Source organism: Ammodytes marinus (genome assembly GCF_949987685.1).
Source record: "Ammodytes marinus genome assembly, chromosome: 12".
In the NCBI taxonomy this organism is placed as follows: domain Eukaryota; kingdom Metazoa; phylum Chordata; class Actinopteri; order Uranoscopiformes; family Ammodytidae; genus Ammodytes; species Ammodytes marinus.
The window spans coordinates 30,028,165-30,045,580 of NC_137216.1; the positions used below are offsets into that span (position 1 = coordinate 30,028,165).

Genomic DNA, 17,416 nt, shown 5'->3' on the forward strand with positions numbered 1-17,416 from the left:
AGTTGTGGAATAGTCTAATATATATTTTGTTTTTGCATTTGTTTAGGAAGCGAGTGAAAGAGAGACGGCAGGATGCATGGCCATGAGGTAATGTATTTATTTTGTGTCTGTCCGTCTGTCTGTCTGTCTGTCTGTCTGTCTGTCTGTCTGTCTGTCTGTGAGTGCCCTTACAGGTGAGTTTTGTCTTGATGCATGTTGCTGTTCTACGTGGGCGGCTCATTCCGGTCTCGTTTTCAGCGAAGACCCTGAATTCGTACTCCGTGGATTCAGCCAATCCGTACATAGCGAATTCCTTCTCCTTCACGCGCTGCTTGTTGCATTTCTGCCACGTGCTTGTGATGGATTTCCTGTATTCCACCCAGTAGCCAAGGATCTCTTTGCCACCGTCACATTCGGGCGTCTGCCACTTGATGGCGATGGAGTTATTGGCCACTTTGACGGTGTCGATCTCACCGGGTTGGCTTGGTTTGTCTAGGAAGAGAATTAAAGAAAATAAATAATAGGTATTCATTTTCTGTCTGTCTGTCTGTCTGTCCATCCATCTATCTATCTATCTTCTCAGTATATTTAAACTTACCGAATGGATCTTTGCATGTAGTTGGTTCGGACACCGGTCCGGCCTGGCTCTCTCCGATATCGTTCACGGCCACAACCCGGAACACGTACTCTGCGTCGGGCGTGAGTCCGGGCAGCGTGAACATGGTTGAGCAGATCTTGGTCGCGTGTCTCGACCAAGTCTCCACAGAAACCTCCTTAAACTCAATGAAGTATCCGCTGATAGATGAACCGCCGTCCTCTTTGGGTCGGGACCAGGCAAGCGCCACCGAACTCTTGGTGACGTCCATGATTTCTGGGGGAGTGCTGGAAGGCTCGGGCGCACCTGTGGAGAAAAATATAGCATTTTCTTTCATTAAGCGGATACAATTAGTTTTTTTTCAAGCATTTTATGGGAGATTTTTGGAGATTTTGCTTAAAAAATCTCAACTCTGAACTAAAGCACTTAGAACTAAACTTTCCATAATCATTCTCAGCACTATTCTGAAGTTTATTACAGAAGGATTTGTTCATAAGTTGTCCATTGTCTGATTTATGATATATTTCCTTCTTGAAAACTTACTGAAAATGCCTTTTATGACCTGTACACAGTATATTTTAGTTTATAAAATGCTATAAGTAAAACAAATCTAGCCTCTAATATATAGTAAAAACTAAGTCATAACTGAATGAATACTTACACAGCTTAGTTGTGGGCACCAGGGGTTGCTCAGACTTCAATGAAGCGCTGACACCGAAAGAGTTTTCAGCCGTAACCTTGAAGTAGTACTCTGTTCCTTCCTTCAGTCCCTTGACGAGCAGGTGTGTGTCTGTCACTCTCGAGTCCACGGTGTACCACGCATTTCTAGTGGCCTCACGTCTCTCCACAATGTAGCCCAGAATGTCTGAACCTCCATCATCCGAGGGAACCTTCCACGACACCTTCACGGAGTTAGCTTGGATTTCGTCAAAGATTAAAGGTCCTTCTGGAGCGCTAGGACGTCCGATAACTTTCACCTTGATTGTGGCCTTCTTCTTGCCGACCCTGTTTTCAAGCAGCAGGTTATAAACGCCCGAATCGCTGCGTTCGGCCGATTTGATGACACATTCGCTGGCGTCCTCCGTGGAGGCGATCATGGCCTTGGCGGACACGACGTCGCCATCTTTAGACCACTTGCAGGTCGGGTGTGGTTTTCCTTTGATGGGAACCGACAGTCTGACAACACCACCGTGACGAACAACGTACAGAGTCTTGTATTTCAGCTCCAAGTCGAAGTCCGGAGATTCTGGAAAAATAATGAGGGATAAAAGAGTTATTTTTTTATGCTGTATTACTGGTATGTTTTGAGATTAAAGGTCCAAAATGTACATTTAGTTGTTTAGTAGAATTTTTGTTTTCCAATATTCTCAACCAAAAATCTCAGATTCTGGAAAATAATAAAAGTTGCAAGAGGTTATTTTTTTTATCCTATTTTTATATTGGTCAGTTTTTAACTTTTCATCTTTTAATATCTATTTTGCCTGTCTTCTTTCATACTAGTATAAATCAAAGGTCCAACATTTACATTCAGGTGTTTATTTGACTAAACCTTGTCTTGTTTGCATCTGTATATTTCTCCTATACAACCATCTTTAACGGACATTATCTCAACATTATTTTTTTTTTCAATACTCTGAACAAAATATCTCAACTTCTAAAGCACTTACACCAACTAAACTTTCCATAATCATTCTTACAGTAGGTTAGATATTGCCAATTTCCCCTATCCATCCAAACATTTCTGAAAAACTTCTAATACAAAAATTCCTCATGACGACATCCATAAGTAAAAAAATCGACCCTATTCACCTGCATTGCCTCTCAAACACACACAAATAATCGTAGTACCATTGAAATAAAAGTCTAATTCTTACCTAACATCTCGGTAACCTTGACGGTTCCCGGGACCTCTGCGGGTTCTCCGGATCCGCCGGCGTTGCAGGCCATGACGCGGAACTTGAACTCTTCTCCTTGAGGCATCTTGGTCAGAGTGTATTCACAGATCAGAGAGGGAGTGGTGTTGCACTTGATCCAGGGAATGGTGTCCACCTGGAATTGAAATAAATAAAGATTTTTTAAAAATTTGAATACATTTAATTGTTTTTTTCACATTTAGATTTTTATTAACATAATTTTTTTTGCATTATCTTTTTAATTAATTTTTTTTCCAGATAAATAAAAAAAAAAATTAAGAAAAACTATATTTTTATTTCTTCAAAAGGACATGCTGTACCAATGCTGTTTTAAGGAATATATAATATAATCTATAATTAATGAATTAATGAATACCTTCGGCATCTCGATGAAAAAAAATATGAAAAAGCATATCACAACATGATGATGTTAATGATGTCAATATGTACAATGTTTTTAGTTTATCATTGTTAAAAAAAATGTTTTGTGAGACTAGCTCCTCCCATTTTGGTGACAGCTAATGGGGATCCTTTTAACAATAAACAATAAATAGGCATTGATATGTCTGATAAGGACATATGAATGCCTGTTTATTGAATATTTAATATAATATATAATTAATAAATCAATACCTTCTGCATCTCGATGAGGTATCCGTCCACGCGGGCGTCTCCCTCCTCGTCTGGCGGACTCCAGGCCAGAGACACGGAGGATTTGGTCGTGTCTGTGATTCTGGGGTTCTGGGGACAGCCAGGGGGGTCTGGAAGGGGGGAGGGGAGAAGGTTAGGATTTAAAAATATATATTTTACTTTTATATTTAATTTAAGGATTTCTACATTCTATCACTATATCGATTTACTTTAGTTTGTATTTAGTTCATTTGTTTCCTACACTTTGAAGGTAAAGGTTTCTGTACTGTATGTGAATATTGTCGAAGGAATATATATACTGTATATATAAAAACATATTGTGAAGGAAAGAAAACAATACATACAGCTCTGGAAAAAATTAACAGACCACTCCAAATGTTCAGTGTCTCTCGTTTTACTATGTATAGGCATATGTTTGAGTAGAAAGAACATTTTGGTTTTATTCTATAAACTACTGACAGCATTTCTACCAAATTCCAATAAATTATATGTAGAGATGAAGATTTAAGAAAAATCCAGACTGGTCTCTTAATTTTTTCCTGAGCTGTATACATAAAAATAACAGTATTCTCACCGATGGGATCAGTAGCCACGGCGGGTTTGCTTGGCAGACTTGGTTTGCTCATTCCTCGTGTGTTGATGGCAGTGACTCGGTGTTCGTACTCCAAACCCTCGGTCAGCTCTGTGGATCGGTAGCGCGTCATGGTTACCGGATTCTTATTGGCTCGGATCCAGCGGTCTGAGCGAACCTCTTTACGCTCGATCACGTAACCCGAAACCTCCAAGCCGCCGTCCTCATCCGGAGGCATCCAGGCCACAGTCATACCGTCACGAGAAATATCAAAGATGACAGGACGCCCGGGAGGCCCAGATACACCTATAACGAGGGGGAAATACATGTTATTAAGATGCTACATTACATTACGTTAAGGTGTTTATTTGAATAAACCTATTAGGAATTTTTTTACAGAGATGTTTGTCTGTTTATCTTCCATAACGTGTCTTATTTCATACTAGTATAAATCAAAGGTCCAACATGTACAAAAAATCCCAAATTTCTCACTCCCAAAAATTACTAGTGCACATTAAAATGCAATTTAAAAAAAAAAAAATAGCCGAAAATCACCACATCATGTAATCTATAAAAAGAAAATCCAAAATGTCTTACTCTTCGAAGCACTTGCATCAACTGAAAAATAATTGTTGGTGTCTTTCTAGTCAAAAAAAACTAAAGTGCTGTTTTTAAATTTGTATTAACGTTATTCACTCCTGTTATCAATTATATATGTAAAAAAATAAAAATAAAATATCACTCCTAAAATTACATAATACACCTTTAAAATGCCATTTCTTTTGTAAATGAACATAGAAATAAAATAGCCTATATCACCCCTTTAAAAAAATAACTAAAATCCAAAATGTCTTACTCTTCAAGGCACTTACATCAACTAAACTTTCCATAATCATTCTTAGCGCTATTCTGAAGGTCAGAAAGTATTGTAGAATTTAAAGTGTCTAAAGTGCTGTTTTTTATGTATTAACGTCATCCACTCCTGTTATAAATTTTATGTAAAAAAAAAATCTAAATTAAAATCCTTAATGTCTTACTCTTCAAGCTCTTGCATGTGACAACTTCGCTCTGCAGGAAGTCTCCGGTGCCGAAGCGATTGATGGCCGCGGCTCTAAACACATATTCATCTCCCTCGATCAGGTTCTCAAACTTGAACGTGGGTCTGGAGACAGAGTCGCAGACGGGCACCCAGCCTGGCCTGTGCGCGTCACGTTGCTCCACAGCGTAGCCACTGATAGTAGCGCCTCCGTCCCGGGCTGGCGGCTCCCAGCTCAGGGTGACTGAAGTGGCATCGATCTCATCAAAGTTCATCGGGCCAGAAGGCTCGTCAGGTTTGGCTGGGGTGGAGAGATAAGAAGAGAGGGGAGAGAATTAATGTTTGTAAAATGGTAAATGGTAAATGGACTCCACTTATATATCGCTTTTCCCTGTTTTTTTTTAACAGACTCAAAGCGCTTTACATTACATTGTTGTCAACTTAAGTCAATTTCTACCAAGTCTGTTCTGAAATAATGAATTAATGGTTATAGTATGGTATCTAATACTTGATTGCTCTCTATGTTCCTGTCATATTTTACACTTTTTAAGAGTCAGTTCTCCATTGATAAACATACACTATACATATTATTTTATATATAGTTTTGGTATACTCGTCAGGTTTGTCTGGGTGAGTGAAATAAGAGTGGAGAGAATGGTTGTAGTCAACTTAAAAGGTTCTCCTTTTTTACTATGCCAGCTATAGTTCCAGGGTGAGGGACCCACGACAAAGGCATTTTTTTGAAAAAAGTGACGGCCCTACTGCATGAATGATCTCTGTCATATTGAACTTGTATTCAACTGAATCCTCTCCATCTGAATCTTATGTTTCTGAAAACCCATAAACACAATAATTTTTTTTTAAAGAAATTAATAAATGATAAATGAGTGTCGGTCACTTACATAGTACGCAGACCTTGATGACCTCATGGAGAGTTCCCACTAGGTTCTTGACCTCCAGTGTGTAGTCTCCTGTGTCTTCAATGGTGGTGTCAGACATGGTCAGCTTGGAGAACTTTCCGGTGCTCTGGACCTTAACACGGTCTGTGATCTTGATCCTCTTGCCCGAGAAGAACCAGGCGCATTGAGGAGGAGGTCTGCCTACGATGGGCAGGTCCAACTCGAGGGTCTTACCGGCCAGAACATTCACCTGCTTCTGAGGAATACTGGAGAAGTCCACCACTGGCATGACTGCAGAGGAGAGAGAGAGAGGGATATAAATTATATGAAAAACATTAGTTTTTATATTTTTGCAATATTGCAACTTTATTCTCAGAATTGTATCGATGTATTTTTCATGGATGTGGCCCTACTACTTTGTTGTATATTAATCACTTTAATTTTCAAATATCCTAAAAACATGCTATGTGTGTGTGTGTTTTTGTGTGTGTGTGTTTAATTGTGTGTGTGTGTGTTTAATTGTGTGTGTGTGTGTTTAATTGTGTGTGTGTGTGTGTGTGTGTGTGTGTGTGTGTGTGTGTGTGTGTGTGTGTGTGTGTGTGTGTTACCTCTCTGTTCCTGTACGGTGACGGCTGTAACCAGCTCTTTGGCTTCGCTCACTCCTCTGCTGTTGATCGCTCTGATTCTGATCAGATATTGCTCCTTCTCGTTCAACTTCTCGATGGTGTGTTCAAGGTCCGTCATTTTCAGCGTGGCCACCTTCATCCACTTATCGGTGCCGAACTTACAGGCCTCGATAACGTAGCCTACCAGCCTGCTACCGCCATCGTGCTCCGGCTTTTCCCAGCCCAGAGTCACCGTTGTTTTGGTGACGTCAATAACCTCCAATTTCGCCGGTGGTAAAGGAACGTCGCAGACCAAAATGACATCTGGGGTCTCGCACGGTTCGCCGATGCCGTAGATATTTTCGGGCAAGACGCGGAAGTAGTAGAGCATGCCTTCCATGAGGCCGTCGATTTTGTAGGAGGTCTTGCTGCACTTGGAGGTGACTGTCTTGTAGGCGCGCATGGAGGCCTCGCGACGCTCAATGATGAAGTTATTGACCGGAGCACCGCCGTCGACTGTGGGCGCTTCCCAGGAGATGGTGGTTGAATCCTTGGTCAGTTCTTTGATCTTCAGAGGTCCGGTTGGGCCAGGAGTATCTAAGGGTTTGAAGATATATTTTGTTAAAACTAAGTAAGGTTCATACATATTTCACATCTGAATTATATAAATAAATGGTTTGAAAATCCAACTGTATCTATTTATTTAAAACCTTTTATTATTTTTTTATATATGTATTTTTTTCTTTTTACAGAAACTGATGTTTACATCCTTTATATGTATAATGTACACCTATCCAAAATGTTTTTTATTTAATTTTTTTAATGTTAAATTCTGACTATTAGAAAATAGATAATTGGATTGCTCTGTCATATTTATATAAAAAAATAATAATCTGCATTCCCATCCACTTACCATAGACCTTGACCAGGATGTTGACTTCTTGTTTTCCAGCGGAGTTCTCAGCCACCAGAGTGTATTTACCGGCGTCATAGCGATGCACCTTATCGATGATGAGTTGCGTTCCCTCCCTGGTGACTTCGATGAAGCCTCTGGCGTGGAGGTCCACGTCGGGCTTAGACCAGGTGATGGCCGGAGCGGGACGTCCCGTGACTTTAACGAACATACGGAGGGACCCGCCGGCACGCAGACAGATGGTCTTCTTAAGGTCGTCATGAAGCTCAAAGTCGGGAGTTTCTGGAGTGGGAAGAAGGAATTTATTTTTGTTATAATTTGGATTTTCTGTCTGAAATCGAGACACTGCAGGTAATAACATTGATATTTTTAGATTTGTGTCTGTTTATCTTCCATAGCATGTCTTTTTTCATACTAAATTAAAGGTTCAACATGTACATCTAGGTGTTTAAGGAAAAAGGAATTTTTTTCGTTATAATTTGGAAAGAAATTGTGAGAAATTTTGTTTATTGAAGGTGAGACACTGCAGGTAAAAGCATTTGTTTTTTGGGTAATTTTTTGTTGTTGTTGATTTTTGTCTTCCATATCATGTCTTCTTTCATACTAAATTAAAGGTTCTACATGTACAGTACATTAAGGTGTTTATCTGACTAACCCTTGTCTGCTTGCGTCTGTATATTTCTCTTAGACAACCATATTTAAACGGACATTATCTCCATATTAGATTCTTTCCAATTCTCTATTTACAAATGTATTCAAACATTTTCTAAACAACTTCAAATACAAAAAATAATAGTTCTCATGTCAGCAATCAACTGGCAAAGTTTCATGATGATATCTATAAGTTTAAAAAATTCCCCTGTTCTGCTTCAATGTCTTAACTCAAAATCCAAGTATATTTTAACCCAAAAAAAGTAAAAAATAAAATAAAACATAATCCTTCAATAATTTACCGATTCTCTCGACGGGCTCGGTCTCGGCAGAGGCTTCGCTGAAGTCTCCGGTGCCGTTGAAGTTGATTCCAGCGACTCTGAAGCAGTATTTCTTGCCCTTTGAAAGGCCTGGAACGACATATTCTGTTGTTGTTCCACGAAGTGTCTTCTCGTGAGCCTTGGTCCATTCTTCTGCTCCGGCCTCTTGCATCTCCAGCAGATAGCCCATAATCTCTGAGCCTCCGTCTTCGATGGGACGGGACCAGGCCAGGCTGATGCTGTCGGCGTGGGTGTCTGTGATACGGGGGATGGAGGGAGGAGCGGGGGTGCCTGGAGGGGGAGAAATACACAAATGAAAAAACGTTAAAAAAATATTTTATTTTGTATTTTTTAAGAAAATCGCTTCAAATGGGGGAGAGAGGAGATATTTACTGATTTCGACAAAAAGTGATTTTGACAACAAGCGTTCTCCAGAATCACTGACTACACCTTTATGTCCACAAGTAATCAATATGCAAGCATAATGGTCAGAAATAAATATATTTTAAATTAAAGTTCTAAGTCAGAAAGTTATGTTTTGTCTCTTTTTTTAGAGAGAAAATATTTGTTTTGTTCACTTTACGATGTATTTTTTAAAAAATGCAAAAAAATTTAAATAAACTTAAACTTACATGTGGGAACTCTGCATTTGACGTAGAGAGAAAGCTCGCTGGCTTCACTCTCTCCGGCTTTGTTGATGGCTGTCACTCTGAACTGGTAGATGTTTCCTTCAGTCAGACCGCAAACCTAAAAGATTCACAAGGATGTATTAGTCCCATGATAATACAGTGTGCACAGGGAAATGTTGCTGTGGTAGACTCTGTAATAATACATTTTAAAATAATAATAATACAAATAATAAAATACATAAATAAATGATAATAATAATAATAAAAATAAATAAAAATTATTAAAAAATAAATAAAATAGAATACAATACAATAAATGTTTTAAAATAATATGTACTATATATGTATATACAATAAAGTTAGTGACACTACCTTAGGCATAGTGTCCATAAAAACTATACATTTTTCATTGATATTCAAAACATTTTATTCATACAGTACATACAATAAAGTAAGAGTGTCCGCCGTACCTTGAGCATGGTGTCTAGGTAGTGACACTCTAACTGATAGATAGATAGATAGATAGATAGATAGATAGATAGATAGATAGATAGATAGATAGATAGATAGATAGATAGATAGATTGAGTGTCCCTACCTTGAGCATGGTGTCTAGGTAGGCTCCGTCTCTGTTGACTTTGACCCATCTAGCGCTCTTCCTCTCTCTCCTCTCCACCAGATAGTGAACAAGCGGACTGCCTCCGTCGCTCTCCGGCTTCAGCCACTCGATCGTAGCAAAGTCTTTTCCTGAAACCAGGATCTCTGGGGCTCCGGGGGCAGTGGGCACAGCTGGGAAAAAAATACATTAAATTATTATTATTATTATTATTATTATTATTATTATTATTATTATTATTATTATTATTATTATTATTATTATTATTATTATTATTATAAAAGGCTTTATAGATAATCTGTACTTTGGACAATTACAGCAGGCCTATATGTTATTAAAAATGGGCTTTATTGGCATGAAAGTAAAAAAAAAAAGTGTTTTGAAAAGTGCTATATAATTACAGTTTATCATTACATTATTATTATAATATTTGTACTCACTGAACATATTCCTGGCCACCATTGGGCCGGATTGCAGAATGACTCCGGATCCGTACTTGTTGACTCCGCGGACTCTGTACAGGTATTCTGTGTTCTTGAAGAGATTGGTGATGTCACAGGTGAGCACTTTGCATTCTGGGTGCATCACGACCCAGTTCAAACGGTTTGTGTCGCGTCTTTCCACGATGTAGTAAGCGATCTCGTCACCGCCGTCTTCAAGAGGAGCCTTCCAGCTCAGCGTGCACGATTCCTCAGTGATCTTGCTGATCTCAATGCTGCCTTCACACACCCCGGGAGTGTCTGGGGGGAACAACAGATAATGTGTGTGTTATTGTAGTTCACTTTATAACCAAATTAATACAATACCTAGATGATAATCTTAGAAAATCAACCCCCCTTTTAAGTCAAGTTAAAGAAATACTTCACCTGGCGTTCTATCATTATGAAATCGCTATTATAATATAATGAATGAGGTTTTTCTTCCCTCAGTCTTCCCTTGGCCCGGCTGTCCTGTTAACCCAACATTTTCCCATGTGTGATGTCACACTAGTAACATGTAGGGTTAGACAGTGAGACCATAAAACTCTCTGCCTTTTCTCAGAATAGGATGAACCGATTTCTAAAATGTTTGCACATTAATACTACATAGGATCTCAGAGTTCAATACACCTTCATATTTCCACCGGTGAAGTAGGTCTTTGAGTTACTTTCTTAGTCAGTGGTTACATTGAAATACTTCTTCCTACTCCTTTTCAGGCATATCAATTCAATATGTATTTTTTTTTATTTTTATTTTTTTGTGAAATCATTTGAACATAATTTTTTGTATTTTCATGCTTTTCATTTTGTTTTGTCATTTTGATATGTCTGAAATAAATTTAATCAATCAATCAATCAATCAATAAAAAATTTGTCTTAACGTCTTTTCTAACTCACCGAGTACTTTCACGTGGACCTCTTCGGTCTTGGTTCCGCTGACGTTCCTCACGTTGAGAATATAAACGCCGGTGTCGTCTCTGTCGCAGAACTTAATCACGGCCATGGCGCGGGTGGCGGTGTACTGAAGGTGGTATTTCTCACACAGCTCCAGCTCTCTGGTTCCCTTCGACCACGAGGCCTTGGGATCCGGTCTGCCTCCGACCGCAGCGTCCAACACCAGGTCAGAACCGGCACGGACCATCACGGTCTCAGTCATCAGTTTGCTGTCCAACACGGCCTTGGGTGGCTCTGTAAAGGGGGGGGGGGGGGTAAGAAAAAGCATAACGGTTAGGAAAAAACAATGGATTTTTGTCAATGTGCTTGTCAATTTGCAAAAGAAAATGGTTTCCTCGATCACTGGTTATTTAGAGAGTTTTGCCTTATTTAGATTCCCATAACGTCTTCTTTTATACTAGCATAAATCAAAAAATAAATTTAGCAAAAATGAATTTAAGATTTTAACTCTGGCTTTATCAAATTATCTACATTTTAGTTTTTATACATAGATGCAAATTTGCAAATGATTAGTTCGATTTTGCCCAAAAAAATTTATTGATTCAAACATTTCTGAAAAAATTGCAATACAAAAAATACCTTTTTTTAATGTCAGTAATGAGCTAGCAAAGTTTCATGATATCTATAAGTTAAAAATGTGTTACCCCCTAATTCACCTGCAGTGTCTTAACTCAAGGTAGTTGCATTTGTTAGGGTCATAGCATAAACGTGTCAAAATGTGCCGTGTGAATATCTTACCGAATTCGCTCTTGCACTGCACAGATCCGGTGGACAGTGATGGCGTGCTGTAGACTTGATTGGCGTTCTTTGCGATGACTCTAAACTCGTAGGGCTCTCCTTCTCCCAGGGCGGTAACCGTAAAGCAGGTATCCGTAACGTTGGTGTAGTTACATTTGAGCCAGCGGCCCTCACCGGTAAGAGTGTAGGGCTTACGCTCAATGATGTAGCCAGTGATCGGACTGCCGCCATCGTTGAGTGGAGAAGACCATTTCAGTGAAACGGTGGTTCTTGTAACGTTGGTGACTTCTGGTTTACTTGGTGGATCTAGAAGAAAAAAAAACAGATTAAAAAATAGTTTTAGTCACACATCCAATTTTTTTGTTTCAAAGCTAAAGCATCTCAACCGAATTTCTGTAAAGTTTATCAAACTTAAACAACAACATCTTCAATTTGGATTGATAAATATGCAATATAAATTCTAGCCTAATTGAAAGCCCTTGTACATGTCCAATATAAATGGAGAAATATGTCACTTGGACATTTATGTCACCTAGGTGTAACACAAGGTGAGAAAATAAATAAATGTAAAACTCACCGACTGGATTCTGAGCGATTGCGCCCTTGGAGGCCTCGCTAGCTTTGCTCAGCCCGGCGCTGTTCATGGCATAGATCCTGAACTGATACTCAAGGCCTTCCACCAGAGACTCAACCTGCAGGTAGCAGTCGAAGCAGGGGATCTTGTTCTCCCTCACCCACAGAATATTGTTCCTTTCTTTCTTCTCGATCCAGTAGCCGGTAACCTTGCTGCCGCCATCGTTGTACGGCTCCTCCCACTTCATTGTCATGGAGTTGGCAGAGACATGGCAGATTACTGGTCTGGTTGGTGCGCCAGGAGGAGCTGTGAATTAAAAATTAGAAATATTTTATTGTTAGTTGTTTTTATTTTGTCTTTGGTTTGTTTGTTCACTTTTTTAGTTGTCTGTTTGTGTTCTTAAAAAACAAAAAATCATAAAATAAAGTAGGCTATTTAAATTGTTTGCATAAAAAAAATGTGTAGGCTGTTGTAATTAATACAAAATAACACTTAGATTAATATATGATCCTGCAATAAAGTATAAAACAAAACTTACTGAATGGATGCTCTGCGACGATGGTCTCGGACTCAGTGGACTTGCTCACGCCGAACCTGTTCTCCGCCGACACTCTGAAGGTGTACTGCATGTACTTGGTCAGGTGTCCCACGTGAAGACTGGTCCTCTTCACACTGGAGTTGATCAGTTGCCACGCGGTCGATCCAGACTCGCGCTTCTCCACGATGTAATTTGTGATTTCGGTGCCACCATCATCTTCGGGACCCTCCCATGAGACAACGCAGGACTCGGAGGTTATGGATGAGATTTCGATAGGTCCGGTGGGAGGGCTGGGTCTGCCTGTAACGTTCACTTCGATGGTGAACGTACGGCTTCCGGCGACATTCTCCAAAGACAAGAAATATTTGCCGCCGTCTCCTCTCATTGCGTCCTTCACGGAGATGCTCGTCCTGTTTTTCGTGGTTGTGATTGTGACCCTGTCGGAGCTCTTGAGTCTCATCTCTTCCTGTTTCCAGCTAACCTTAGGCACGGGCCTTCCACTGATCGGTACATCGATGGTGAAAGTCCTGCCGGAGTTGCAGGTAACGAGCTGGTTGGTGATTTCGCTGAGGTCCGCCACCGGTTCGATGTGTGGCTCTTTGACCAGCGCTGCGACCAGTGTTTCTCTGGGTTCGCTGCAGCCCGAGTCATTCTTGGCCTTCACGCGGAAGTCATACTCGTCTCCCTTGTTCAGCTTATCGACCGTGTGCGTGAGAGTCTGACTGGAACCCACGACGTGCCACTTGTCCGTTCCCTTCGCTCTGCACTCGATGACGTAGCCGGTGATGCGACTGCCGCCATCGTGCTCCGGTTTGAGCCACCCGAGGACCACCGAGGTGTCCGTGGTGTCCAAGATATCCAGGCGTTTCGGAGCCCAAGGTGCCGCCGTAGCAGTAACGGGCTCGGTCAGCTCGAAAGGTTCACCGATACCGAACTGATTCTCCGCGGACACTCTGAAGAAGTATGGCACGTTCTCCAGAAGGTCGTTGATCTTGAGGATGGGCTGAGTGCAGTTGCCGTTAGATTGCTGCCACGTACGGCGACTCGCCTCGCGTCTCTCCACGATGTAGTGGTAGATCCGGGAGCCGCCGTCGTTGAGCGGAGGCTTCCACATGAGGGTGACAGTTCCCTGGGCCACTTCCAGCAGCTTAACGGACGTCGGCGCTCCGGGAGTGTCGTTGACTTTCACGGTGAACGTAATAGCCTTGCTGCCGCTGGCGTTTTCGATGTTAACGGTGTATTTGCCCGCGTCGTTCCTCGTGCAGTTTTCCATGCTGAGAGAGCTGAATCCCTCCGTGGTGGTGACTTCGGACAGGATTCCCAGCTCGCCGTCCTCCTTGACCCAGGTGGCGGTGGGAGCCGGCTTCCCTCTGAAGTTGATTCCCAACTTGACAGATCTGCCGGCCTTGACGATGTGCGTTTGCTTGAAGCTGGCGTCGATGTCCACTTGCGGTGCTGTCAGCCTTTCCACGGCCTGCACTGCCTCAAGCATTTCCTTCTCTTCGCCTCTTCCGATATGATTGACAGCTGCCACACGGAACCTGTAGTCGACTCCTGTGACCAAACCAGTGACTGTGTACTGTGTGTCTGCCACGAGATCTTCGTTCATCCTGGTCCATTCCTCCTCTTCTCCCTTCGCCATTTCAATGATGTAACCCATGACTTCCATGCCGCCATCTTCTGCAGGCCTGGTCCATTCCAAGCTAATGGAAGTGTTGGTGGAATCGGACACGCAAATAACGGACGGAGCGCACGGGATATCCCTTGGTTCCTCTGCTTTGATCGGCATAGAGACGTTGCTCGGAGCGCCTACACCGGCATCGTTAACGGCCATGACCCTGAATTCATATTCCATGTCTTCTGTGAGGTTGAGCACCTTGTGAGCGCAGTCGATGATGGGTTTCTTGGTGATGACTTTGTAGAATTTGGTGGTTTTCTTCTCGCGTTTCTCCACCACGTAGCACTGGATGGGGTTACCGCCGTCAGATTTAGGAGGTGTCCACGCCAGAGTGATGCTTTCGCCGTCGACTCCGGTGGCGTCGGGAGTGCCGGGAGAATCGGGAGCAGCTGAAAAAAAAAACAAGTTCGAGTTGATTAGTGGAATGTTTGCGTTGAGAAAATAACATTGACCTTTTTAAATAGAGTAGCTCCGAGGAACTTTCAGTTTGTATTAATTCTAGCAGACAAAAGCGGTAGTGTTTTTACTACGGCAGCTGTTGTTCCTGGGTGAGCGCATACCCATGACAAAGGCATTAAGAAAAAAATATAAAAATATCCTTCTCTGCACTGATGGTCTCGTTTGCTGTTATATGTATTTCATGATGATCAGAGAAAACATTTTGACTATTTCAGAAACATCTAAAAATTCCTCATAGCTTTTGTAAGCTAAACTATAACACAAACAAATAAAAAAATAACTTACTGTACTGCATCTGTGCAATGATGGGGCTGGATTCAAGCGGTCTGCCCACTCCAAACTTGTTGACAGCGGACACACGGAACTGGTATTCGTTGGTCTTGATCATCTTGCTTGCGTTGAAGGAGCATTCGGTGCATTCGTCAGACACTAGAGTCCAGGAGATCTTGGCTGTCTCGCGTCTTTCCACGATGTAGTGTGAGATCTCAGAGCAGCCATCGTTCTCTGGCTCATTCCAGGTCAAAGTACATTTTCCTTCGGAGATGTCGGTGAAGGTGATCGGACCAACGGGCTCCCCGGCGGTGTCTGTTGTTAAGATAAGTGGATGAGATTTTAAAGTTAGAATTTTTTTTTTAAAAGCCCACAATGGTACAATGATTTCATTTAATTTAAAAAAAAAATGTATTTGAGGATAAGCCCCTTGAGATGTAGCATCTAGTTTTTGAGGGGGTCCTCAATGATGCATGTAATTTAAAAAATGTACTATGAATTACATTTTTGCCTCAGTTAGTACATAATAAAGCAAGCTAAATATTTTGCTCTGACACATACAGCTCCGGAAAAAAATAAAAGAGACCAGTCTGGATTTTTTTCTTAAATCTTCATCTCTATATAACTTTGAAATTGGAAATGCTTTTAATGACTATAAATGTATTGGAATTTTGTAGAAATGTTGTCAGTAGTTTATATTATAGAACCAAAATTGTTAATTATACTCAAACATATGCCTATAAATGGTAAAACGAGAGACACTGAACATTTGGAGTGGTCTCTTCATTTTTTCCAGAGCCAAAATGCCAAAGATAACATTTAGAAGCTCAATAAGATAAGATAATAACTCAGCAATGGTATAAAACAACTGCCCTACAACATTTTAATTACATTATAAAAAGTAAAATCTTCTCACCTTGGACTTGTACGACGATACTCTCCTTCTTGCATCCGGATCCGTTGGTGGCTTCCACAGTGTACAGACCGCTGTGTGTGCGATCGGCGTCTCTCACAAACAGAGTGCTGCTGCCGGCCACGTTGATAATATCCATCATCTTCTTAGTGATAACCACGTCGTTTCTGGTCCACACAATCTTAGGCACGGGACGTCCAGTGATGGTTACCTTGAGACGGATGTTCTCTCCGGCCTTCACTGTCAAACCCTCGAAATATTCGGGGCCAAACTCAATGTTGGGACAAGCTGGGGGTTGAGAAAAAAGGGCGAGATTTTGGTTATGGAAGTTTACTGATTTTTTAAAGATGTTATGTCCACAAAAGATGAAGACTCTAATCTGAAGACTTTTCTGTTTTTCTGTACTTTTAACCTGTCATTTCTTATGTAATTTACATTTCTTATTTATTTCTATCACACAATTAATACACAAGGCATTTCAAAGTGTTCTATAGGGGAATAAAAATACCCAAAAATTTAAGAGATGCCATTTTTTTTTCTTTTTAACAATAAAACATTTAAGTCATAAAAAAAAATTATATATATCGTTAACTCACCATTTTCACTCCTGACAACGATCATGCCAGAGGAGTTGGAAGGCGGGCTGACCACACCGATGGCGTTTCTTGCGGTGACTCTGAACTCATAACGTTCGTTCATAGCCAGACCGGTGACTGTGTGTTCGGGCTCGTGCACGTCTGTGAGGTTGGCCTTGAACCAGCGACCCTTGCCTTGCCTCTTCTCAATACTGTAGCTGGTGATCTTACTGCCACCGTCACGTTTGGGAGCTTCCCATTTCAGGGTTATGGAATCGAAGGTGACGTCTGTGTAGTCGGGCTGGCCAGGAGGATCTGAAAGAAATGGGGATAGGATTTGTTAATTTGATTGTTTTTTTTATTGACCAAAAGCACAAACATTTGGTTAAGGGAAAAATATTGTTTTATTAAGCAAAGGTCAATGTAGAGATTTTTGTCCATTCAGCTTCCATAATATAAAATGTCTTCTTTCATACTAGTATAAGGAAATAGAGATTTTAACTATAGATGCAAATTAACGCATAATTAGTAATATATTGCCAAATTTGCGTATTTAAGTTAAGTAATTCACCTACAGTTTTCCCGACTTAACTACACAATTATAAGACATTTTTGGAGCAGAAATAATTTTAACTTAACTTATTATTATGTGTCACAAGGAAAAACTGTTATTATTAGTTGTTTATCACTTTATGTAGTCATATGATTTTTTGTATGTTTATTTTGTGTTTCCTTATAACTTTGTGAAATTTTAACATTATTTAGGTGGAGGCTTCAAATAAGCCCATCGGGTTTTCTGCCTCTCCCTGCACTGTATGTTATTTGTATTCTTTGCCATTCTTTGTGTATGTTTCTTTCTTT

At 40.7% G+C, this 17,416-nt stretch overlaps 1 protein-coding gene across 1 annotated transcript in view; it reads right to left on the reverse strand.

Annotated features, from left to right (window-relative positions):
• Window positions 1-17,416, reverse strand: part of ttn.1 (titin, tandem duplicate 1) — a gene marked incomplete at its 5' end in the record, with an annotated part of 234,322 nt that overhangs the window by 17,250 nt on the left and 199,656 nt on the right. Inside the window, 21 exons of the mRNA XM_080038532.1 lie at window positions 172-471; window positions 578-880; window positions 1,236-1,820; window positions 2,449-2,623; window positions 3,121-3,248; window positions 3,713-4,015; window positions 4,747-5,046; window positions 5,648-5,935; window positions 6,253-6,846; window positions 7,163-7,444; window positions 8,116-8,424; window positions 8,766-8,880; window positions 9,360-9,550; window positions 9,818-10,117; window positions 10,754-11,044; window positions 11,549-11,854; window positions 12,126-12,428; window positions 12,661-14,727; window positions 15,083-15,382; window positions 15,984-16,268; window positions 16,577-16,870. Of these exons, the coding sequence (XP_079894658.1) occupies window positions 172-471; window positions 578-880; window positions 1,236-1,820; window positions 2,449-2,623; window positions 3,121-3,248; window positions 3,713-4,015; window positions 4,747-5,046; window positions 5,648-5,935; window positions 6,253-6,846; window positions 7,163-7,444; window positions 8,116-8,424; window positions 8,766-8,880; window positions 9,360-9,550; window positions 9,818-10,117; window positions 10,754-11,044; window positions 11,549-11,854; window positions 12,126-12,428; window positions 12,661-14,727; window positions 15,083-15,382; window positions 15,984-16,268; window positions 16,577-16,870 (8,019 nt within the window). The remainder of the gene's footprint in view (window positions 1-171; window positions 472-577; window positions 881-1,235; window positions 1,821-2,448; window positions 2,624-3,120; window positions 3,249-3,712; window positions 4,016-4,746; window positions 5,047-5,647; window positions 5,936-6,252; window positions 6,847-7,162; window positions 7,445-8,115; window positions 8,425-8,765; window positions 8,881-9,359; window positions 9,551-9,817; window positions 10,118-10,753; window positions 11,045-11,548; window positions 11,855-12,125; window positions 12,429-12,660; window positions 14,728-15,082; window positions 15,383-15,983; window positions 16,269-16,576; window positions 16,871-17,416) is intronic.